This window comes from Anas platyrhynchos, chromosome 18, assembly GCF_047663525.1.
Source record: "Anas platyrhynchos isolate ZD024472 breed Pekin duck chromosome 18, IASCAAS_PekinDuck_T2T, whole genome shotgun sequence".
In the NCBI taxonomy this organism is placed as follows: domain Eukaryota; kingdom Metazoa; phylum Chordata; class Aves; order Anseriformes; family Anatidae; genus Anas; species Anas platyrhynchos.
The window spans coordinates 12,862,842-12,888,529 of NC_092604.1; the positions used below are offsets into that span (position 1 = coordinate 12,862,842).

The 25,688-nt window shown below is 36.2% G+C and overlaps 1 protein-coding gene across 13 annotated transcripts in view; it reads right to left on the reverse strand.

The window, feature by feature from the left end:
* The window catches only part of DENND1A (DENN domain containing 1A), a 191,789-nt gene that overhangs the window by 64,864 nt on the left and 101,237 nt on the right, over positions 1-25,688 (reverse strand). For all 13 annotated transcript variants that reach the window (XR_011803981.1, XR_011803979.1, XR_011803980.1 and 10 more), the window contains 3 exons: positions 24,759-24,804; positions 15,871-15,972; positions 8,498-8,623 (listed from right to left, as the gene is read on the reverse strand). Coding sequence is in view for 10 of the 13 variants with exons in the window: in XM_072025263.1 (XP_071881364.1) it covers positions 8,498-8,623; positions 15,871-15,972; positions 24,759-24,804 (274 nt within the window). In the remaining 3 variants the exon portion in view is untranslated. The remainder of the gene's footprint in view (positions 1-8,497; positions 8,624-15,870; positions 15,973-24,758; positions 24,805-25,688) is intronic.

Sequence of the window (25,688 nt, forward strand, 5' to 3'; positions counted from 1 at the left end):
ATTATTCCATCAAGTTTGCCTGCTACTGAGGTCTACTTCAGAAATCTAAAACCCCAAATTTTTTCTACCATCCTCTTTCATGGGCTACTCTCTGTTGAAATTTATAGCTGCTCACACTGGTGAGAATGTAGGTTTTCACCTGCCTGAATGGTCTTTTGTAGTTTGTTGTTGTTTTCTAATACAAAATGCAACTTATTCATAGCTCATTTAAAAAACACACACTCACTGAGTGCCTTACACAGAAGACAAATTCAATGGTCCTGTTATTTTATCCTTGGTGTTTGTTTACTTGCTTCATTGTTCTACTCTAAGTCCCCTGCGCTTTATTAGTTCAGGAAATATCTTCAACTTTTCCTGCATGGCGGCATTTGCACACTGCTTCATTGCTTGCTGAGGCTGTGCACTCTCAATTATAAGTAAAGTACCAGGAGAAAACACAATAAAAACAAAGGCTAAATGTAAGTCAAAAACAAAAGCTTGAAACAAATTGAGGAGAAACAAAAACAAATGTAGAAAATGGTACAAAACCCAGAGAACCTGGTGTGAAAGGCATGGAGGAATAATTTATCAGCTGAACGTACAAATCCTTCCACAGTAAAGCTGAAGTATCATGGTTCTTTCTGCTACTCACTGTAAACCTTCCCTGGTAATGGGAAGATTTAGAGGCTTTTGAACAAAGATACTTTTATTTCTCCAGCACCAACACAGAAGACACCCAGAGTGACCTTCCCCAGTATGATGGCTGAACACATCATTTCTACCGAGGCTGCAAAGTTACTCATACAATGAAACACAAGATTCACAATGCTCACACAGTCCAACAAAGATAACACAGAAACTTAAGCGTCAGCATGTAACAGGTAAACACCGACAACCTCAAGAGCAGTCTTGTGAGCACCAGCCCTCTGACAACCACATGCAAAGGAACTTAACGTTTCATCTATCACTACTGCTAGTGCACTACAAGCTGCACAAAACATGATCCTTACCTTGGACAACGTTTCCAGACTGAAGTACAAAACCATCCCTATTCTACCTATATTTTAATTTTATTTTTGTTTTTGAACTTACATGCCCCTGACTTATTAAGACAACTTTGGTGAAAGGGAAGGATCTACTCTGTATACAATGCTTACCTTTAAAACTTACTCGTGGGGAAAATAAAAAGCTACACAAATGGTGGCTACATAGGTAAGAAAGTAACTGAGATGTGGCAATTACTGGGAGTTGGAAACAACTATTTGCTCTACCACTGCATAACTTAAAAAACATTTTACCATGGCAACAATCACACTTCATAGTGGATAAAGCATCGAATGCTACAAAGCCTTTTCAAAGCACATTATGCACCAGTACGTAACGTGCACATTTCCATGTTCCTGCACACATACTCCAACAAAATTTCTGTTTGGACTCATCTACCATTTGCTTCTTTACCCTGTACCACATGCCATCGCTTCTTTTCTGACCTCTGTCCCACTCAGATCTTTGGGCGCTGGCATCGTTAAAGGAATCGATAGTGCTAGTCTGAGCAAGGGGCTGGTGTAAAATAATACACTAACCTTACGTCAGGCCATCACGCTGCTGCTTTGATGTCTTCCTGAGAAACGTATCAATTTGTGTTATGGGTATTACCATATTACTTATGAATCCCTGAAGCTTAAATCCTATCTGGTATAAAAAAAACAAAACAGCTGAGTAAACTATCCTCTTCGAGCACTTTGAGGTTCCCGCTGCTGGGGCACACACAAATAACCATGGAACTAATCTCTGAGTAGCACCTGGGTAACAATACTGATTCTGCAAGAAAGGGGCAGAACTGTGAAAGCATTACCACTTGCTCCATTTGTGCTTCTGCAGACTCCATAGCTAACTTGGATATCCCACTTCAGTTTTTTTCCTATCAATGCAAAAATGATGTATATACTACATAGTCCAAGATCTTGAAATCTCTAATGAATTTGACAGAAACAAGTTATCATCTACACTTAGCATGCTCCACAGAGTATTCTGCAGAAGACCATACTCTAGAACATCTTCCTTGGTCAAGAGTTTAAACAGAGGTACAAGAGCAATGCCTTTCCTAGGAAGCACATGCAGTTCTTGGCCAGTGAAGATACCAAGACAAAGGACAGTTGCACAGAGGAACATTGGTGCTTTCATTACAGTTAGCTACAGTACCATGGACAGGACAAGAGCAATAACCTATGTGAAGAAGACTCTCCAAAGATTACAGTGTTTCACAATGTCTAAACCACACTGTTGTCTACTTCATAAACAACCAATTAACTACATCTCAGAAAGTCTGGAAAAACTGTGGAAGCAGAAAAGCACATTGACTCTGTCCTCTGAAATTTTCTGCTTAATCTAAGGTGGAACTCTAAAGAATATTTAAGTTAAATTTAAACCAATTCAATACAGAGCACTTAAAGTTAATCAGAAATTATCCAGTTACACAGCAAATGGTTGCTCAAGCTGATAAACCTGATTAAGATTGATAAACTAATCATGAAGGCATAAAAGAAATTAATGGAAAATCATGAAAAAGATTCGCTTCATGGAAAAGATTCACTTATTGTCAGTAATTCCCAAGGCATTCAAGTTTGTACTGATTTCTATTTGAAATTCTCGTTCAATGTGAAAGCTGCAGGTTATACAGAATAATACAACAGTCTTACACTAGAAATATCATCCACTGGCAGAATCACCGTAACACCACTAGTTTCTTCGAATAGCTCTGCTTCATTATTAGCATCTTAACGCTTCAGTAAGTTCCCAACTACTATTCCATATGTTTTAAACGTAATTGAAACACAACAATGGATGTTTCAAACCACAACAACATATTTCCTTAGTTCGATACAGGGAGGCAGATGATTTTATTCTTGTTGGAGACATCACAAAACAGAACAACAATATTTTCCAGGAATCTGCAAAAGTTAGTTACTGGCCATAACTTCTCCGAACAAAAGCAAATATTCAATACAAATGTGTGTGTACGCACACACACATCTCAATGAGATATGAATCAATAAGATACTAAAAACATTTTTCTATATATTTTTCATTCCAACATTAATTTCATAATATCCACATGAAAAAAATAATTACACTTTTATACAATCACAGCTCCATTTACCATCTTACTCCCCACTCCTTTTAAACTTGTTTTGTTTAGAAACAGAGCAGAGCTTGATAGTTAACACCGTTATTACTTCATTCTGATTCATTTGCCAACAGGGAGAAGGGCCTCTCAAGGAGAGTAAAGAAATAAAGGATTTCATCGGGCAGACTTTGAGAGAAGGGTGTGAGCCAAGTAATAAGGAATACAGTTCTCACTACAAGTATTGCAACTATATTAATTATTTCACCCCCTCAGAGACATTGCCACAAATTAAAAGACTGGCACATACTGGGAGTATGCACAGGTGTTGCCACTGAATAAATCCAGTATAAGATATGGAAATTAGGAATAACTAGCATATTCACAATCCAGCAAAATCAGATCTATATGGATTATATAAATGAGACAAAGGTCTAGCTTTGGGTAATATGACAATACAAGCAAGAAATCGTTTCACAAAGAATGCAGAGTTCATCACCCTAATGGCTAGATTAATAAAGCCATAATCAACCAGATCAGCCCTTTAAAAAGAAATGACGGCATCACGTTTCAAATCCAAATGCACACCAGAATCTTTCACATAGATATGTCTTTTCAGTTGTGTATCAGAAATAAAACAATTTACTTCATTTCACATTGCATTACATATACCTCTCACTTCAGTATATCACGTATACTGAGTCATGAAAAAGATACCTAATTCTGCAGTGTCTGCAGGTAATAAGAAGTTATCAACTCAAGACAGCAAAGTTGAAAACTACCTGCAGGAGCACTTAGCTGCTGATATCTGCTTGGATTATTAATGTTAAAATTAGGCCCCCTTATCCATTAAAAAGTACTGCACTGCAAAAGAAAATGATAGAAAATTTCACTTTACAGTGTATTTATAGCAATGAAATACAGACAGAAGGAACCAAGATATGGAAACTGAAATACCTGTTCAGATAATACAGATTCTTTAAGTGCAAGTAAACAAGCACTTCAAATCTGTCAGGGGCAAAAAAAAAAAAAACAAAAAAAGGAAAAAAGAAAATAAAAAAAAGAAAAAAAAAGTTATATTCCTCACACATAATGCCTGCTGCAAAGTTCACTGCAGTGACCACATATCTGAGGAACAGACAGCAAAGCTTGTCATTGGAGAAGACTGTATGTCAAGCTTGGAGTCTGCTGTTAAACTACGCTAGGTGAAGAAAAGGATCTAATGTGGCTTACGTTACATACACACTGGCATGACAAACCTAAAACCAGTTGATGCTATTCTATCATACCCTACATGCTACTGCTTGTAGTTAATCTTCCGAGTGAGATTACCTTTATCACAGATGTTACGATGTTTCTTAACAAAGATTGTCTGTGAAAGAAAACCAATGAAACGTTGTCTCTAACCACTAGGTGTCAGCAGAACAAAGTGCACAGTCAACAACTCGGATGCAGTTAACAGGTCTCATTTTTCCTCCCCAGTTACCAGTATATACAACTCTTAAGTACTGAAAACCACCTTTATATACAGACAATAATTATACTGATATTTCTACTGCAGATGAGTTGATTTTGTGAGCTAAATAACTAAAAATGAAAAAAAATTCCTTCCACAAACAGCAAAAAAATAGGAATTAAAAAAAAAATATTCAAGTGAAGAAAATGCTCACAATGGTGTGTCACTGGTAAAGATTTAAGTAACATTCTTAAAATTAACAATCTGCATCAATACAGCCAAAGTAAACACACTGCTTCTAATGTGTTTTATTGTACTTAATAGCAAGAGGTTGTGGAGACCGTAAGTACACCACATGTACTAGGTTCACTTCCATACTTCCAATCTGGCTTAAAGCAATTTGCAGAAACACCTGCACACAACAGGAAACACAAATGAATCAGTTATTTTGTGACATAAATATTTCTGATTACAGTTGCAGTTTCTATTAGCTGGATATGTGTTTCCATGCAAAAACTCTAGCTACTGAAGTCTTCAGGAAGTTCACAGTAGCAGCAACTCCTTCCTTGTCAGTGTACTGGTTTGAAAATTCATTGTTACCTTATTATCTTTGCATTAGAAGCTCCCAATGAGAGTAAGACTTCCTAATATGCTTAAATATAATATGAATTTAAAGTCTGCTCCATGACACATTCTGGGCCTACACAGAATAATGAAAAATAACTTCACACCATTTATCCTGGAAAGTCAACTCACACCAGATGAGATGGTCTACATAATTAAATTGCCTTATGAAAACTATGAAAGGAGGCAAAGCTGCTGCTGCTTTGAATTTATTTCCTAATTATCAATAATTTTAAAGCAACAGTCAGATTTCTTGAGTTACAGGGCATCAAATGCAACAAACTACGTCATGTGCAGCATTGCTTATGTCCTATACTTACAACAAGATGTGAAGGCAGTAAGAGAAAAAAATCACAATGGAAATATTTGAAAATATGGTGTGTTCTTCTCCTATAAGCTACATCTTCTATTTACTTTTCTATTTGTCTCAGACATAAAGACTTTATTTGCAACTGCTTATTCTGTAAGTTTCAAAAACATTTTTTCAATTTTTTAAAAAAAGTAAATGATGACATCCACTGTGGTCTTTGTAGATTCTGATGTATTAATGGTTATCAACCTGTACACACCTGAGTACTCCTCCACTATTGAACTCATTTGAACACCTGTTAGTATATTACCACACACACAGTAATCTGAGCTGATCAGATGACAAGAAGAAACAAACATAACTACTGTGCAGAAAATCGCATTATGTGAGAGCAGAGAATACTGCAAGTATTCTGCAAGTGCGGCATCCGGAGAACGACATACCCCAAAAAACATAGTGCTTTAAGTTCCAGGATGAATTATAAATTGTCAGTTACGATGCTTTAGAATTATTGCATTTTCATTTGTGAAATTAGCAAGGACATTTTCTAATAGCTTTGCTCACTATATACTATTGTTTGGAGTTTTGCTGCACCTTCTTTAGAGTACACTGTCCAAGGGTTTTGATCTAACTTTTATATGTGATGTTCCCAACAGTAACAATAGTCTCTTACTAACTGCATTCACTGTTGACATATTCTAAAATGGAAGAGAAGTATACGGCAGTTGTGTGACCCACCCAATACCTTACAGAGTATCTGTGACAGAACTGGAAACGGAATGAAGGTTAGTTGATCCTGACATTTTCAGTACATGAAACACTTGCCATGTTTTGCAAATTACCTTTATATAAATCTTTATATTGCAATTTATAAGCAGAAATTAGACTTTTAATTTATAACATGACTTTTGAAATAAAACTTTGAAATTTTCCACTTCCTGATTCTTAAAATGAGATTTTACGATACATATGTGCAATCGTATTTACATGTTTTCTTTGATGGAATCATAAGTGAACTAAACAACCTCTGCTTCCTCAGGTTAGCTGCAATTTCTAGAGAAGTGCCATTGTCAAATGATTTTGAATGTTCATCTTTAGCATTCAGCCTTCAAAATACCAGATGGTATTTCCAGAAAAGCAATTTAAATTTTTATTTTTCTTCATAAATCCCTTAGCTAGTTAATCTCACACATATCCAGGCAAAGCATACACCAATATTCCCAGAGTTGCCTGGCAACTACTGGGAGGAGCATCAGAGCACAAGAAGGCCTGCGTAAAGGATGGGAAGTCTCCCTGACATCTTTGTTATATATGTGGACAACGGTTTAAATATCTGCCATTATTTCACCTTAAATACTTCAAAAGCAAAACACTTATACTCAACTATATGCACACACGCCAATGCAATTTATTTTTTCCACACACACTATGTGCACATCCCCCCAGTAAGAAGTGGAAGGAATCACGCTGGCTTCAAAAGTTGCTTTGAACCCCGAATATTACTTCTTGGAATAACGCTTATTTAGTGGTGATAACTGGACTGTTTAAAATTCAGACTGAACTATTTTTCCCTTTGTCTTTAAAGATAACGTGTAAAACGAACTATAACAATGAAGAGACTTTAGTTATGGAAACATCCTCAAACAAACAAACAAAAAACACCAAAAAACTACATCAGCAGTCCAACTTCATTTCTTTTAACATAAAGATTAAAATTAGGTTTATTAATGAAGAGATCTGGTGTGCAGACAAATAATCTTCACAGAAAAGCAGAACGCAAAATACACCTTTTCTCAAACAGTAAGCCTTCATGTTTCCTCCATTCATTTAGCCTCCCCACTTACACTCAGAACTGATCTTAGCAACTCCCAACGGCATTCAAGTTTCTCTTCTGCCTCCAGAAGTTTGCAGATGAGATGACAATATTAAGGTAAGAGTATTTTTCCCCTCTACAGAGATTTCCTGAAGCAGACATTAGTCTAAGCAACAGTAGTTCAATTAAGCCTTTGAACACCAGACTGGGATTTATCACTACATTTGACTTGAACGTTGCATTGGTATTGCATTGGTTTCCCTTGAGTTAGAAATAGGTAGGGAAACAAAAATACTTGGAAAATTCTGAAAATACTCCATGCATTATGCCAATACAGTTAGTATTTTTAATTCCCCCTCCTTGATTTTCTGGGACATATCTCATGAATTAGACCTGAATGTTCATCATACCCTTTATTTTGTCTTTCTCTATCAGTTAATGTACACACTTCACTAGGAACCTCCTACATACACTGTAGCCAAATTGGAATGTTACAAAGCATGAGGAAATACATGATTTTGGTTGGACTGACTTCTACCGAAATCCCTGAAGTAAGCCTGGAGCACATGCCTCACTAGAAGCAATAAAACTGGGATCAAGCACTGAAAAGAATTTCCCCCCCTCAGATGGCACTGAATCGTTGCTAACTAGGGATTAACTTTGAACTAGAAGCGCAAGACTGAATTTTCCCAACAGTGATTTATCATCAGTGGTTACAACTGCAGATAGTCCTTATATTTCTGTAAAAGCACAATTTCTTTACTAACTTTTTATGTCCTTAAACTCCAAGATTCCACAGACTTTCATGTTTCAAATGTAAGCATATATTGTGTACAAATAAACAAATCTTTTATTACCTTTAAAAACAATATAATGAATATCCAGGTATTGCAGTGAGAGAAAAAGGTGAACTCTGCATTAGCCTCTTGTAATCATTAATGTTTTTATCAAATTTCTTCTAATTTAATTATTTTCTAAAAGAAGTAACATCTGTCCCCCTCCATAAGAGTTTTTCTCCTTATGTGATCTATCATTTGTTGCATCTCTTTCTTTTTTGGAGGCTTGAACGCTGTTTCCAGTAATGGTCAAACAGACAGCCACAATATCAACCTTAGCAAGTGGATTATACAACGTGAATCCCTGTTAGCTTCCCCCTCTCCTGCTATAGATGCTTACTAATTTCTTACTTACTGGTTCTATTTTCAGCGCATTTCTGTAGCTCCCGAAGAAAGATGCTTGTGCTTTTAGAAATGCTCTTGCAACACCATCTCCAGTGGTTGTAGACACTTTCTTCAATCTGCTCTTTAGTGCAGAAACCTGAAATCACATAACCAGTTTAGATTACTCTCATATCACAAAGCTTAACACATTGGGACACAGCTAAAAGTAAAAGCTCTCAGCACAGCAGCAAATTGTAACAAAAAGAGACACTGTGAATTCAGAGCTGAATTCTTCTGTCCTAAAATCACTACTCTCTCAGCTAAGATACAATGGATTCTATTCAAAAACCAATAGGAAGATAAAAGGTTCATTTCAACCTTCTCTCCTACTTAAAACGGGCCACTAACATGCTGGTAGGTACTATTTTACAGTTAGCCCATGAAATTCTGTGTCATTCTTGATTAGAATCCAGGAAAGAATTTTAGCTAAATTAATTAAAACTTCAGACTAATAAGGATTTACTATCTTTTTTTTTTTTTTACTGATATCAAAATGAAATTTAATAGTAAAAAAAAACACCTTCTCTTGCAAATAGAATCCTACAAGTATTGTACATGCACCTCAGAGAGCTGGCACAGAAACTCTTCTAACCAGGCCATCCATCACCAACAAAGCTAAGCTATTTAAGGAAAAAACTCCACAGGTCTTGAAAATTTGCTTACCACAAGCATATGCCATGTATTTTAGGGGTATATTCCCTTGTATTTTAGAGACTTAATGCAAAATAACGAGTTTTATTTATGCCTTTGGCAGGTTCCCTTGGCCTGCACCCAGCTGCCCACCCAGCCTCTCTCTCACTCCCCACCTCAACAGGACGGGGGGGAGAAAACACGATGAAAAGCTTGTGGGTTGACATAGAAACAGGGAGATCACTTACCAGTCACCATCACTGGCAAAAATGGTGAAAATTAATTTAATTTAGCCTCTTCCTCAGACTCAACTCCGCTCCTTCATTCCCCACTCCTCTATTTCCTCACATGGCACTGGGGTTCAGTCAGTCCAAAACAGCCCTGCTTCCACCCCTTCCACCTCACACTTTTACTCACTTGTAAGGGTTTTGCCCTTTCTTATATACACTTTCCCAGAGCACCGCCTGCCCCGCTAACAGGCCCAGCTGTGGGGCTGCTGTGGAGCCGGCTGGAACCGGCTGCGTCCAGCACAGGGCAGCCCCGGCCTCTCCTCACGGAGGCCCCTGCAGCCAACCCCTCACCAGACACCCAGCGCAGCGCAGGAAACAAAACCTACAATTTTAAAGAAGTCTCAAATTAACGATGACATTCTGTCCTTCAAAACAGTCAACATGAAGGTTTTTTCTTCCTGTTTCTCCAAAGATCTGAACCACCTGCGTGTTGGATGATTCTTCTCTTAACCTTCGTAGCCCATCCACTCCCACGGTGGAGCTGTTTAATTACCTCAGCACTCTGAGGTGCACTTCAGATGAACACAGCTGCCCCATTACCTTTTACACAAAGACACTTACCAGTCAAACCTTGGCAGATATTACACAAATTCATTTCTATGCAGAGAAAGTTAAAATTACCATGATCCAGGTTACCTGAATATTCTTTGCTTTCTGTGTTTGCCCAAGGCTTAAGTTTTAAGGCTTATCCAATACTGTTCTCTGCACTTCAGAATTTCTCATACATGCAAGAAGGTTCGTGGCTTGGTATCTCTTTTCTAATACTTAGAGCTCAGTAACTACTGAAGTAAGGTTGTGTATCTATATATTATTGTTAGTGACAGCATTTTTCTTTTCCAAACACAAGCTGTGAAAAGAGATGAAAAACCTTTCAAAGACTTAACATCAAGCTTGCTGTGTCTGTGCTGCAGCAGTTATGGGTTTGTTAAATCATTAACAAATAGTTATGTCAGCAGCAATTTTTTAGTATTGGAGACAGAGCCAGAACAAGATACTTTTTCAAGACAGATCGTACAGAACACACAGAAATACAGAAAAAGCAAGCTGGGCATTTGTTCTTGAAATAAATTCACCTGTTTCTTTTAGAGGACATGGTTGCATAATGTGCAAAGCTCAAGAGTGATGGGATATCTTATGCAAAAGGCAGGAAGGAGTAAGAAATTTCAAAAGAAAAGCAGAAAAACAGGAAGCTCCTGGTCATCTTGATTTGCAGAAGAACACGACTCCACAAATACCCATATTATGAATTTAACAGAAATAATTCTATCAATAATCAGCAAATCTTCCTTATAACTCAAATGTTTTTCTGAAAAACTCCATCAGGCCAGCTATATACTTCACACTACAAAAGAGACATCATAGGAGTATTTATATTTACAAAGTCAGGAAATTCTGCTCTAGGGAACACAACTAAATGTATTTCTGAGAATATGAACAGTATCTCAAAATACACACTCATCGTTCAAATGTTCACATTAATTTCCAAGACCTTTCCACACCCCTCCTCCACCTCGTAACAAAAAACTTATTCCAGGATCATTCACATCTCCAAAATTGTAAGAAATAAGCTTTTCTGTCTCAGGGTTTTGCTATCAGCCTGCTCTTTAGTAAATTGGTTTTACTGAACAACTGCTCAAGTGCTTCAGTTTTACCCCTCCTGTAAGTACATCCCTCACTTGCTCCTTCAGTAGTTTGAGATTTGTGGAGGGCACTAAAGTGACTCCTCATCTCGCTGTATAGGTTTTAAATATATAAATACGGATATTTCTGGTTGTGTTTACTAAAACAGTTCAAAAGAGATTTGCTTTCACTTCTTTCTTCATCTTCTGTTGTAGAAGGATTTTCATTACAACTATTCGGTATAACAGAAATAATCAAGAACATGTCCAGTATTGTTTATAAATCTGAATGCTGTGGCTTATGCCAATGATCCATGCATTAATAAGCCTATAAGCACAAGTTGACATAATACAGATTTATTACAGATGAACAGATTTATTATTTATAGATAAACAGATTTATTGGAAGGTCTTCCATGTCCCAAAATCAAGCTTACTGCTATTCAGTGAGATAATATCTCTCAAGGAGCTCTGTTATTCTCAAAACGTAACAGTTTAATCAGATTTTCAACATGTTTGAAGTTTGTTAATTTCCATGTTTTTAAGGGGTCTGATGATAGTTGTAGTGATGAAATATAACTTTATTTCCTGTATTTGCTTCAGTTAACCATTTAAAGGTAGTTCTTAAAAATGCAATGAAGTGTCTATATCTCTGAGTACCTTCCAAATCCATCCCAAACCTTTTTCAGTGATTTTCTTTAACAATTCATGTGAAGAATTTGCCATCTATATAGAAAAAAAAAAAAAAAAAAGACTGCATTCTCAGTTGCACAACAAACTAAAAGCTCAGAAAGCTAGTTAGAGCCTTCTACACCACAGAAGTAGAATAGTGATAGTTTTTTTGGTAATTCCTTAGGCTTTCAGATCATTTGTTTTCTTGTAAGACTAAATCTAACACTACATGATGTCTGTTTTATATACATACACATTTACTCTTTCAATCAAGTTTTTTGCAATAGGGATTTTATTTATTTTTTAAATCAATGTTAACAACAAAATATTGTTATTCTGAAGAAACTAGTAAGTTGGAGGAAAAAAAAATTATTTTCACTCTGGGATCAGTTAATACATAAGAAATTACACTACCCAAGCAGAATTCTGATTTTTTTAGAATTATGTTTTTTTCCTGCCTAAAGAAGTAGTAGTACTTTTATAAAAATAAGACTGTGACCACTCAATATCAAGATTATTTCTAGCCAAACAGACACATATACATACAGTCTACCCTTAGAGTGTTTTTAAAGAAGATTTTTATACTTCTGGCAGTTCAGGTTTAAAGGTCAGATTTAAACTATCACCATGTTTCAAAATGCAATCTGTGCAATGCAGCATAATGAAATGGTTCAGTAAAGGTGCTAGTGGAAATTCTTTTAATTAGGTCCAAGGCTTTTCAGTTGTCAACATGAATAAAGCAAGAAACATTCTATTGCAAACAGTGTAAGAAATAAAAATGGATTCACCTTTAAGAAAATGGTTTTGTTATAGAGTTGCAGTTTAGTACTTCTTGCTCCCCTGAAAGCAGTTAATTTCCCACTAAGTGGAAAAACAGTAACATAGGCTTCCTGCTTGTGGTAACTCGCTAACGAATGGACAGAACTAAATTCCTGACAGCCTAAAATATTCATTGACTAACACAAATTTGCAATACTAAAACAGCCATCAGATATGTAAGATCTGTTTGCTGCAGCCTACCGTATATTAGGCAATGCATCAGTCCTTCATTTAATAAAAAATACAAGTCGACAGAGTGAGCATTCCTTGTAATATGAAGCTCTGACTACAACTAAGCCTAGAAGATGACACTTATTTGGAAATACATGATAAATCCATAAGGGTTGCATAAAAAAAAATACTACCCCCTCTTTGCTATTCCTTGCAACACAGACGGTGGTGTAGGAGACTTGTCAGCAGCAGATGCACTTATTGTAATCACAGTCCTTAATAAATCTCTTTTTTTAATATTGACTATTTTAAAGGAAAGTAACTTCCCAGGGTGCTCTCAGGCTGCCAAATTTTCAGCAAGCTATCAGAAGCAGAAGGTGATGGAGGGACAGTTTTTCACATTTCAAATAGTTAATCAGTAACAGTAGTAAACACCTTGATTTTCAGGTACCTGCCCTGAACAATTCAGGAAATCTGACTGCTGGTATTGCTGAGGTAAATCAAGGCAAACAAATGACTTAATCTGATTCTGCTAGAACTCTCTCAATACTATCCAGCTTCTGTGACACAAACATAACTGGAAAGACACGTTACTGTAGCCCACGTTCATTTGGATACTAGTAGTGAAGGAGCAATGAATACTTATTCTACATTGCTGATAATCAACAGTATAGGTAGCGACATCACTGTCATGAAACTTGAACATGACCCAATACTTTAAACTCCAGAATAATCATAGGACTTAAGGGCACTGTTTTACTTCATTTAAAAGGCTGAGAGGAGGAGAGGGGCTTTAAAGTATTTCCACTGGATTAATGGATTAATTACCCAATGGCAAATGCATCACACAGATGTTTTTCCTCAATGCTGAATATAGATAGATTTAATTTAACAAAATAAATTTTGTGTATATTCAGCAGTGCATGAATTACTTACTGTTCACATTAAGTAGCCGGACTGGCAGAATAGTTTCACAAAACAGCCATTTACGAGAATGAAACTGTTGAAGACATTTTTAGTTTCTCAGATCATAAATGCATCTAATTTAGACTGAGACCCATGGGGAGAGAGACTCCCAGAAATTCCCCATCCTCCCAGGGAAGTAAAAAATAAGAAAAAAGAAAAAAAAAAAAGTATAATGGATTGGCTTTACAGTCTCCCTGCTGAGATGAACAACTTGATCCACTTACAGTTCCAAACACATGATGCATGAAAGAACTGACAGAAATTCAATTCTTGCAAAGAAGAGCAGCTGCTCTCTAGTGGTCAAAGCCAAATATTAAGCAGTATGAAGGAAAGGAAAAGACCTAGAGGAGAATACTTCATTATCTAGGTAACTAAAATAATGAAACAAAGCTAAATAAGACATAAACACTGATCCCAAACATTAATTACACAAAGCAACACGATTCAAGTTTAGGCTTTGTTACAACAAATATTAATCCCAGCTGTATTTATATAGCAGTTGTGAAAAAAAATACACCATGTACGCTATTTGTGAGCCATGCCAGTTAATTGAATTTGCTGGCAGCACTTCCTCTGCTATGCTCCAACATCCTCCAAGATAAAATGTAGCTTTTAAATAGACCTGTGGAAAACTGAATCAAGAAATTTGAACTAATAAAACACAACTCTTTACTGTTATAAAAGTAAAGTAAAAGTAAATAATGAAAGGAAGGAAGTCTCTTAAAATTTATTACATTCCAAAGCTTGAAGTTCTGTGTTTATTGGTCAAGTCTCTTCTGATGTTCTACAGTGCGCCTACAACAGCTCCTTTAATGAAGTCTCATAAAATCTAATATAATACTTGATTGTTGACAAATCATATATATGTTTGAGGCCCAGCACTCACTGTACCCAGACATTTCTTACATAATTCCATGAAATTTACAAGTCTGTCATTTCCCGGGTTGTGGATAATGGCATGAGTGATGACCAGCTGGCAGATTTGGATGCTGGGAGTGAAATCAAAATGAAAAACTATAAAAAGCCAGAAAAATTCATGGAAGTAACTTTTATAGACTAAATGCTTGACTAAAGCCAAGATGTTCACAATCAAGATGGACCTTTTATCTACAGCTCACTGTTTTCGAAGAATGGATCACACCGCAGATCATAGAGAAATGACGGGATGTCACAGTAGGAGGCACTGGGTATTCACCATTACTTGAATTTTTTGTCAAATGGACCAGCTTATATTGAGCTCCCTGCATATCAATTTTATTTCTCAACTACACATAAAAGGTATAGATCTAACTGTCAGCACAATATTTTGAACTAGTAAAAGAAATCCAGATTTTCCCCTGCCATTTTCTGCTAAACAGTCACCCTCTGGCTTAAAAATATCCTCTTACACCCTTATTCGCTTTACCGCTCTTCCCCTTCAGCCTCTTTAGTGAAGATGATTACTGTGGGAAGTAACAAGCTGGACATATTTATGTCCCATTAAAGGGATACATGAAGCATTTAAAAAACATTTCTATGAAGTTATTAAAAAATCAATTACCAATAACAAGTCTGAATGAGAAAAAAATAATTTCATAATTATTTGCACTGGGCGGTGCTAAAAGTGAGTATGAAATAGTCCATTTAAAACCATAATACAGGATATAAAATGTACAAAGTTCGTTAAAGCTCATCTAGAAAAAGACAGAAAAAAGATGTCATTTAGAAACAAAAGTCAGCTTAAAACTCATTTTTTTTTCTCATCTAATTGAAGAGATAAAGATGATTTCAAATAATACCTCAAAATAATAAAAAAATAAGTTTTGCTTTCTTTTTTCGTGTTCAGATATACCAAACACTGTGTGTTTTACATCTGTTGTGTCCTTCCCCTGCTCACCCCCAAAAAAGATTAACTCTTCAGATGACCAAAAACTTGATTGTGCTAATCCAAAAGTGGGCTGCTGCAACATTTCTAGCTTAGGAGATCATGAGCTAATTTTCATCAGGAGGCTTAAAAATATATCTGCAAATTTTCAAACATTATTTAACACTTCATAACAGAAAAGAACTGAGGTAAAGCAATTTACTTAAAATAATGAAAGTAACACAATGAGACACCTATATGTACAACTGAACAAGTAAAAAGTATTTACACTTTCAAGTAATGGAATGGTTGAATAAAATCATTTCATACATACCACATCATTAGGAAGGCTCTGAAGGTCATCAAAAGGGGTTTCCAGTGTGTTGGTGTCTACATTAAGAATCACTACATCTTCCAGGGCCATGCTTCTAACTTTCTAAATAGGAGCACATTCAAGAGAGGAGAAAAGAAGATATAAATATGGAGAGTTAAATCCTATGCATAAAGGACACGTGTGATAGCATAACATCATGGTATTACAAAACTCAACCCTTTTAAGTAACGCCAACATTCCTGTCTGTCACCACTTGTTTTATTTATTTATCTTACAATGTTGAAAAATCAACCCGTAATTTGTGGACAGGAATTTCTAATGCTGTACATACTGAAATTTTTGAAACCACAGAGTTGCTGGTTGAGATTATTCAAGCAAAAAGTTATCTCAAGCACCTCTACTAATGTTTATATTTACTCTGATATCCTATTTGCAAATTTAGAAGCTTTTAGCTAAGTGAAGATTTCAAGTTCTTTTTGAATTCAGAAATTAATTTAAATAACAATAAATAGTGGCTTTTCCAGTAGGTATGAGCTGTATTAAGTCAAAAATTAGATCTGTTTTCTAAATTCTAGGTTGAACCTTGTGTCCCCACTGCAGACAAATTTACAACTATTTAAGCCATGTTGACACTACAGAGGTTAAAAAAAAACAAACAAACAAAAAAACAACAGCAAATTAAGACAAAAGCTCCACCATATCCTGATCTTGTAATGTTATGTGAATTTACATTTTTGATCCTGCTTCCATTAATTGAGATGTCTAATCTTCTTTAACTGTTTAAACCTTTGGTAACTACATACAGAAGTATAACTTACATCTCACTAAAGAAAAATTAGAACATTTGACTAAATAACTAAAGGTATCAGTAATCTAAGCAAATTTAAGCATTGCCAGACTTTGTTTCCCTGCTTAAACAACAGTAAATGAATCACTGGTATGAAAGAGAACAATATTTATGTATTTATTTTAACACTTTTTCCACTAACAGCACAATTGATTTTTTTGACTAATTGTACATAGCTAAGTCCTTTTCAAATCTAGCTTTGTAAATTCAAAATCAGAAAAAGTGTAACTGCAAAATATGGTGATTAAGGAAATTTCCCACTGACACTGTAAACAAACATTCAAGTACCTAAATACCTACAGTACTAAATGAGAGTTATTGAGGAGGTAAATTAACAAAAACATACTCATTTTTTAATTAAGATTTTGTGGGGTGGGGGGAATTGTTTCCTTTAAAAGAAAGGAAATAAAACTCTAAAACAATGGCAACTTTGAGCCTTAGGCATCTAAATAATTACCTTCAGTTTTCCTCTGTCTATAAATAAAGCTGCTGTGTACTTAAAGGAGGGGGTGGAAATGCACCAAAAAAAGCCAACAACTATTAAAAAACACTTTGCAGACATTTAAGTTTAGGTCTTCCATGAGAATTTTCTTTGACTTAAATGGAAAAATGTTACTTTTAATGCTTTCCACACAAAAAGCCCAAGTAGTGCATGACAAACCAGGTACTTTCCTCTCCATTTCAGGAACCAAAGGTCACTCGCATGGCTGCATCTGATAAACTCTAAAGCAATCCAGGAGTCTTGCTCCTTCTAGGAGTCCGGAAGCACCAGACAAACTGATTTGCTCCTTCCTGTTTCAGAAAATTAAAAATCGCACTTATACTCAGAGGAGTCTAAAAAGCTCCAACAAAAAGGTCTTGCAATGCACTTAACCAAAGCCAGAAGCTTGTCAAAATCAAGTGCTAGTAGGACAAGACAGAAGGAATTAAAACCTTCTCTTGAATATTGCCAAAGAAGCAACAAATGTGCTCAAACTTGTCAATGAGTGTTTTTGTAACTTTGGTGGCGAATCCGCGCCTTCCCATCAGCACTACATTGGGCTTTTCTGTAGCAAAGTCCAGGCTTTTCCCAAGCTGGAATCTGCCAAGGAGCATAATACAAAACGATTCAGTTCACCATGCAAGGACTATAAATGCTTATCAATGTAATCACCTCCACATTTAGCCCTGAAATAACTGCATCTGAAAGGAAGGCTGGTGTTCAACTCTGCTGCGCTATACCTTTACAGAGCGAAGAGCGTAACCTTACTTTAAATTTCTCAATAGTTCTATTAAGACCGGGGATTTCCCTGGAGACAAACCCTCAAATTTAATAAAACACCTGATAATAACTTGATTTATTGCATCTGGCATTGTATTTGACAAAAAAAAAAAAGATAAAACACAATTTTTCAGTGGTCCAGTTGTGCCTTATCCTAGAGAAATGCAGACTGACCAGTTCATCTTGATCCTTTTTGTCATCTTTCCTTTCGCTATAATCTTTAATAAAGGTATTATGAGATAAATGTACTACCTATCAGCCTAGCTGTATCTGGAAATAAAAGCATTTACTCCGTTGTTGGAATTTCAGTAGAAACTCCCAGCATCCAATGCACTCTTCCTATTAAATCCCACCGCACTCTATAAATTGCAACTCCGTGTAGAATATTTCACAGGTAGGCTTTGCAAGTTGTCACAGTTTTTGTCAAAATATGAAGGGATGGGCACTAAGCTTTATATAGTTATATTCCATATTTCACAACTTCCTCAATATCAAAACAAAATTTTACAAACGAATTGATACCCATTAAACAGAATAAGCTATATTCAATAAGTTCATATTTTGCAGAAAAACACATGGAGAAGCAAAACCAAGAAGAAATATGAACATTACTGTTTGCTTATCCAAACTTACTGCATACTAGGGATTTGCTGAGTCAAAAGACATGATGCAGTGAAAATGTGCATCACTACTGCAAGCCTTTCTTAACCAACCTTACCGGATTCCTCGTAGCCATAATTAATCATCTAAACCCAACCAAATCGGACTAACATCTACACCTGCCTTTTATTTTATATGTCTCCGTTTAAAAGAGCGGAGAGGTAAGGAAAGCTGGTTTAACAAGCACACTGAACCCATTGTTTATGGCCTCTATAAACATGGCTTAGTAAGAATTACTGACTTAATCAGAGAGAACTTATCTCCTGGTGAAAAGAGCACTTTAAATTTCAGAAATGGCACCTTTACTGTGAAAATCTCTTAACTTTTCAAACAAACTCCAGGGGGCCTTAAACACCAGGTCAGTAAATAAGCAGCAGTTAGTATGATCTGTCCTGCTCACAAGCAGCCAAACACTTGAAGTAATTTAAATGTTTTATGTGAAAGGTAGCAAAACCACTGACAAAATATATGGAAATATTAAGGGGTGCTCCTCTGTTTCACATGCGTCATATGACAGAAGAAATATTCATCAATAATACTAATGCCAGTTTATGCTAAATGTTATTTTATTATCACTATTGGCAGCCGGCAGTTTTTGATTTTCCTACCATAAAAACAACTGAGCTAAGCTTCATACAGATGAACAATGGTATTGGATATTTCCTTAAAACAACAACAACTAAAAAACAACAAAACAAACACACACACAAGAAGGAAAAAAAAAAAAAGAAAAAAAGAGGTTTATGCATCTTCATTGCTAAATTGGTGCCAAAACATAAACCAAGTTTATCATGAGGTTTCATAACCAGCCACAAATGGATCAACATATTAAAGATGTTGCAACAATAGAGAAAAGAAAATTCACCTTCCGGTAATTATTTTGGAATCTTAAAAAAAATATTTTAAAAACAACAACTAGTATTTGTAGTAGATATTTGGTACATTATACTTGAAACTATTATGGAATTATGATCCACAAGTCTAAAATCCATTTGTTTAATGAGTTGTCTCTACTTAGTTAATAGTTTCCATTTATTTTCTTAAGAATGCCACAACACCGCAGACAACAATGTGTCAATCTGGCTGCCAGAAGCAGGAAAGGCAGCGGATATAAAATTTTATTATTTCATGCCCCAACAGCAGCCAGAAGGACTTAATGAAATCACCCTCAGATTTACAACCTGAAATAGCTATTCAGCAGACAAGCGTGGTTAGGCTGGATGTGCCCCTTGACCTTGCAGCCCTTTGATCTGGCCCAGCAGGTGGCCTGCGCCCCCCTCTGTGCATCTTCCACTCTTCCGCCACCCCCGACCTTGATGTGCAGGCCCTGATCCTGTACAGGTGATTCTCGAGATCCTTATCACAAGCAGCTGTTGCTAACTGAGTGACAAACATCACTAGTGCTGCTCTAACACCACCGTACAACAGCAGCAAAACCTTCCGCAGGCACTGGTGAGCCCGCTCGGTACCGCAGGACTTGGGTTTCTTCCAACATGTCCTGCAGGCATCCCCCCTGCTCCAGAATCTCTCACTAAAGCACAGTGGTTAGTTTAATTTTTCCAACAGTTGCAGAAGAGGCAGTTTAATAAGTAATTTCTCATGTTTTTACATGCGTTTTACTCTTGAAACCACGTATAGCCATACTTACCATATTTGTGAGTGCCCAAATTACATTTAATTTTTTCAGATTTGGATTTCAGAACACCCGATATATAACCCCATCATTTAAGCCCTGCAAAAAAACCACACCCTACACTTCCTCAGTTCTAGGTAAAAAATTCAGTGATTTACGAATCTTAAATGGCTTGAAAAAAGCTAAATACTACTCTCCAATCAAAAAATTTCATTAGCAATTAACACTACGGTGGAAGATGCCAGTGTTCGGGGTGTTTTCTGCAAACAGACAGCCAATAATTCCCCCAGTACTCCACATGGCACTGCCAGCACAAAGCCCAGGGCGATCTATGCTGTTTCTCAGAGTCTTAGCTCACTCTGTGTCAGCTACCTGAAATATAATAGGACTGGACCACAAGCAGTGCGTACTCTTGTCTACCTGAAAAAGACAACAATCTGCCAAAAAAGTGCTCCCAGAATACATGCACAGGGTTCAGAGGGCTGAACACAGCCTTCTATTCATCTGTCTGCATAAGGGGAAGACTATCAATGTGAAATGAGATCAGCTGCTGTGTCCTACCACATTAAAAATAGGAAGAATTTTAGTGAAACTTCTTTTTCTGACGTGAACATATTTACTCCTACTAAGTTAAAATAAAACAAAACTCTGCTCATGTCTGATATGTACAACTGCCTTTCATGGTAAGGAAGAATTCATCCCAACAACTGCAATGCCAAGTTTCACACACACACTTAGTCTGGAAAATTTCGTGAGAATTAAAACTCTGAAGTCCCAGATGAAGTCCTCAAGTGACTGGAATCTTAAAAATAAATAGACAAGTAAATATACTTTTCTCATCTTTAAATTCATTTCTAAATACTGCTTTTGTGCCCTGAATAGAGCATGATAAGGCTGGGCATTACTGTAACTTGCACGATGGAGGCCTGGCACAGCAGATTATACTGCCAGCAGTGCGCTATCTGACAGCTAAAAGGAACCGTTCCCAGTGGTAATGGGAACCACATGTGCCTGAATTCCAATAGGTAGTCCACTAGGTCAAGGGCATTCCTCTTCCATCAGCGCCATCACACTAACAACCTTCACTACAGAAGCAGTTGCCGAAACAATCGTTTACTAAGACAAAATGGAAAAGGCTGCCAGCTAAGTTTGACACCGCTTGTAACAGAAAGGTGAATTTAATGTAACACGAATACTAAAACAGCATGAGGGATGCAGGTAGAAAGTAAGATTATGAAAGGGATGTGTTCATTTGATGGAGTTTCATCTTCCTATCTTGTTATTTATCAGTACTAAGTACTTATCTTCATCTAATATGAATTCAATTAGTTCTGTAAGCATGTTCCATTATTCATGTGATAGCTCCAGCCTTGCTTATCCAGCAGCTTATAAACTTTTAGCCTTCTTTGAAGTCACTTTATGGATTGCTAAATGGAAATCTTATAAAGAATGACTAACTAGGTGATGATAGAAAAGCTGAAAAATAAGAGCACAAAACACAGCTTTATATTTTCTACCAAGATTTTCCCTCATAAATCAGCCAGAGCCCTCTGACCTACAACAGGAGATTATCTTATCTCACAGGAGAACATTTCAGTCACAGCAAATTAGATTTAACAGTCAATGGATATGCTTGATATTTTAATCATAAGAAAAATTTGTCATTTTCCATTAAAATAACTGTTTCTCCTACAGAGACCCCATATAACATGGGAAACTAGAAACTAGCTAAGATGCTAACTAACTAGTTTGACAAAAACCCTCTGGAGGTGCAACAGCGGGTGCATTTTGTTTTAAAGCATTGTAACTGCTACTGTATTTCTTCCAGAGGACCTACTCCAAGATAAGGAGAGCAAAAGCACACAAAAGCAACACCAAAGCTGGAAAATTTTCCTACACTCCACAGTCACCCTTCCCTTTACACCACAGCTTCCCCTGCACAAGTTTAGGCTTCCACTAACGTTTACGCAGCACCGACAAATTATGCAATCAGGGCTGCTGGAGCAGAACCGTGTAACTGCAATTACTCCCCTGGGGCTGTACAGTAGAAGAAGAGCCCACCTGTCTTAACCTGAATGGAAAGCTGGGGAATTAATCCCTTCTTCTGAAACTAGAACATGTGAATTGACAAAACACTTTTAAAGGACTATATGCTGAAATTTCAGCATTTAATGAAAAACGGATACTGGATAATGACAATATTTTTAACTGCCTTTTAAAAATTATTTTGATGTGGAAAAAATAATACAGCATATTTTTAAAAAATGCACAACTGATGGAATATGGGAAAAAATGCTGTTGCTACTAGATTGTTACTCTAACACATAAAAGATATGATTTTATACCTATGTACATAGAAAATGACAAACAGGAGAGTAAGCTTTCAACATCAAAATCAGGCTAAGAGGTGAACTAGTAATGCTCAAATTTGTTTGCCAAATGTCACCTTTCCTTTGCCCTAGACCCAGACTGATTATCCCGTATTTGCTATAAAACAACAGATACAATAGCCCAGTGTGTGATTTTATTTTATTTTTCTGTGGCGAAAGCACAGTTAGCTAGAAGATGCATTTCTATCTGGAAATATTCAATTTATCCTTAAGAGGAGGGGGAGTAGAGAAGACAGGTTTTTTTTTATTTATTTCATTTATTTCATAAGGCACTTTGAATAACTGTATGTTGCCAATGTGTGTGTGTGTTCCAGAATCTCCAACTATTCAAAAGCCGTACTGGATTTAGTACTAAACAGATTTTTTCGCAAGTTACTAAAATGGATGAAAGTTGGCTTCTCCAAGAACTCCTTTTTTTGAATTTTTACAGATGGAGTTTGGAAGGCCTACAGAGCCCTGCAATCTGAAAAAACTGAGACAAAGGAAGAGGTAATATTTGATGTAGCAAGGCAGGGGTGAGACAAAGCAACTCCAAAGTGTAATTATTATTTTTTTCTATACCCATGACCAGGCTGACCACACAGGTCTTTCCAAGAGATGATCTGTGAAAGCTGACAAGTATCTGTACTAAGATGTTCTCTCATCCTCTACCAGGCCTTTTACTCCTTTTTTTTTTTAGGGTATCTAGCTATTTAAGAATGCCAGTGATTACCTGGCACTGGTATTGGGCAGAAGAATTCTTGCTCAATATGAAAAATATATGCCAGACTACCCCCTAGATATCACTTGGGTTCTGCCTATGCAGTATTCAAATTTAATTATCAAAAATCCCTTTAACAAAAACATTTTATATACAAACAAATGTCCATGTTGACATTTAGAATAATTGCTTATTCACTAACACATTGCACTGTAATTCTGTACTTTATTTAGCAATATAAAGGGCATCTGTGGTCAAGCAGGGGGGAGCCCTGCATATTCTATCTAGCTCCTCATGAAAAAGGTGACTTCTAAGAAATTACGTCACATTAATACTGGGAAAAAAGGGGAAGTTACATAGCATAAAAACCTAAGTTTTAAAAACACAGAGACATAGAAGATCATTATTACATAAATATGCCTCAGTGAAAGAAAATGTTTGATCAATATTTCCACAGAAGGTATAAATTTTATGGAAATACAAAACCAAATATTCTAGTAATATGCATTATTTTGTGGGAAGAAAAATTCAGCATTGTAAATTGTTGCATATCCTAAGCTTAAATTTCCAAACACAGCTATCTAAAACAGGGACACAAGTCAATTAGTTTCCAAGGGCACTTGCAATGCCTACTGTTCAACACTGCTTACTAATTTAAGTACCCACAGAAGGGCAGTGCGTTCTTTGAAGGAATGGCTCTTCCCATATCGAGCACATACATGGTGGTCAGACTGCCTGCGTAAAGGGGCACAATTAATAAGGACTAAGATTTTCACGGGGATCTAAGTTAGTAGCTTCTGTGGTCCTCCAGATACTTTTGAGAAAAGTTATCAAGTGTTTCACCAGGATTGGAAGCAGAAGGAAATGTGCTATTTCCACACACACACAGTTAGCAGAATTACTCTGAATTGTTTATATGTGAAGCTTTCTGTGAGGGCTGGTTTTCTGCCAGCTTTGTGTTAACATTAACAGCAAGTTCCTTCTTTTCAGGGTCTTTTTAACATTAAAAAAATTACAAACTGTCTGCAAATGCCTACAAGAGAACTATAACTGTCAACATTTTAGTTTAATATCAGCTCCGCCTTTCTGAATAGAGTAAAACTAGAGGCAGTAAACTATTACATGAAGCAACAGGATGGAGCGGGGAACACACCATGAGCTCATCGCTGACTGCTGAACTGCAAACAAACTATGCCCAGACAGTACAAGGTACCATTAAGACTCCCTTGAGATTTAACACTATCATGTAAACCTAATTTCAGTTATCTGAACACTGCTAAAGAAATTAACAGGACTATTATATTTTTAAGCATATGAACGAATGTAAAATTATTTGCAGAAATTGGGTCTAAATCATAAAATGACGCATATTTTCAGAAATGTTTAGAAAGACTTACCTCCATCAAACTTAAATGTATTCCAATGAGGTAGGGCATTGGGGCACTGCAAAGTAGAAGAAAAACTTGCTTTACATTCTCGTAATGATGGATTAACACATATGAGTTATAAAATCAGCTACAGGAAGAGACTGGTATACTGGATTAGACTTTAATATATAAATATATATATACATATATAAACAAACCACATGTTAACAAAATTTTATTCCATATTTGAAAGACTTGTTTTACTGTGCAATATCCTCTCACTACCATAAGACTTAAATTTCTCTTGACATCAGAATTTCTAAGTTAAAACAGGTACATAAGGGCAGCTATTAAATATATACCTATAAATTAAAATATTGTGGTCTCTTAAAAATATTACAATTTTCTAAGAAATACACAGATTTTTTCTAAACAGTATTGTTTAGGAAGATTGATCCAGTTGTAGTGTTAAGTGGTTTATTTGAAGTATGTAGCAGCCAGTACTACAAGCTTTAATCCTTTGACTATGGGTCCAGGCACATTTTAAATAACTTAGTATCAATCTTGAAATATTTAAAATTATAAAGCAAGGATATAAAAATGACTTTGGAAGATTCTGATTAAGTCCCGAATTATTGTGATACGTGCTGGTATCATTATTCTCTTCAAAATACAAAACTTAAATATATCAATAAGTTCTTATGCCAAATTTGTAGCCTCAAACACAGGTGTTATACTTTTGTTATCAAACAGAACGCTAAGAGAAAGACTGATCTTTTCAGTCTTCTGTTCAGTGATGTTTGCAAACAGCAATATGGACTGTATAACACAGGAAGAATACTGAATCAAAGTTGTATCCTTGTATATACAGTATTTCTAATATTAAGCTTACTACAGAACTCCCACTCAACTAATCAGGGAAAGCTTATATTTGCATTGCTTATTAGAACATATCAAAGA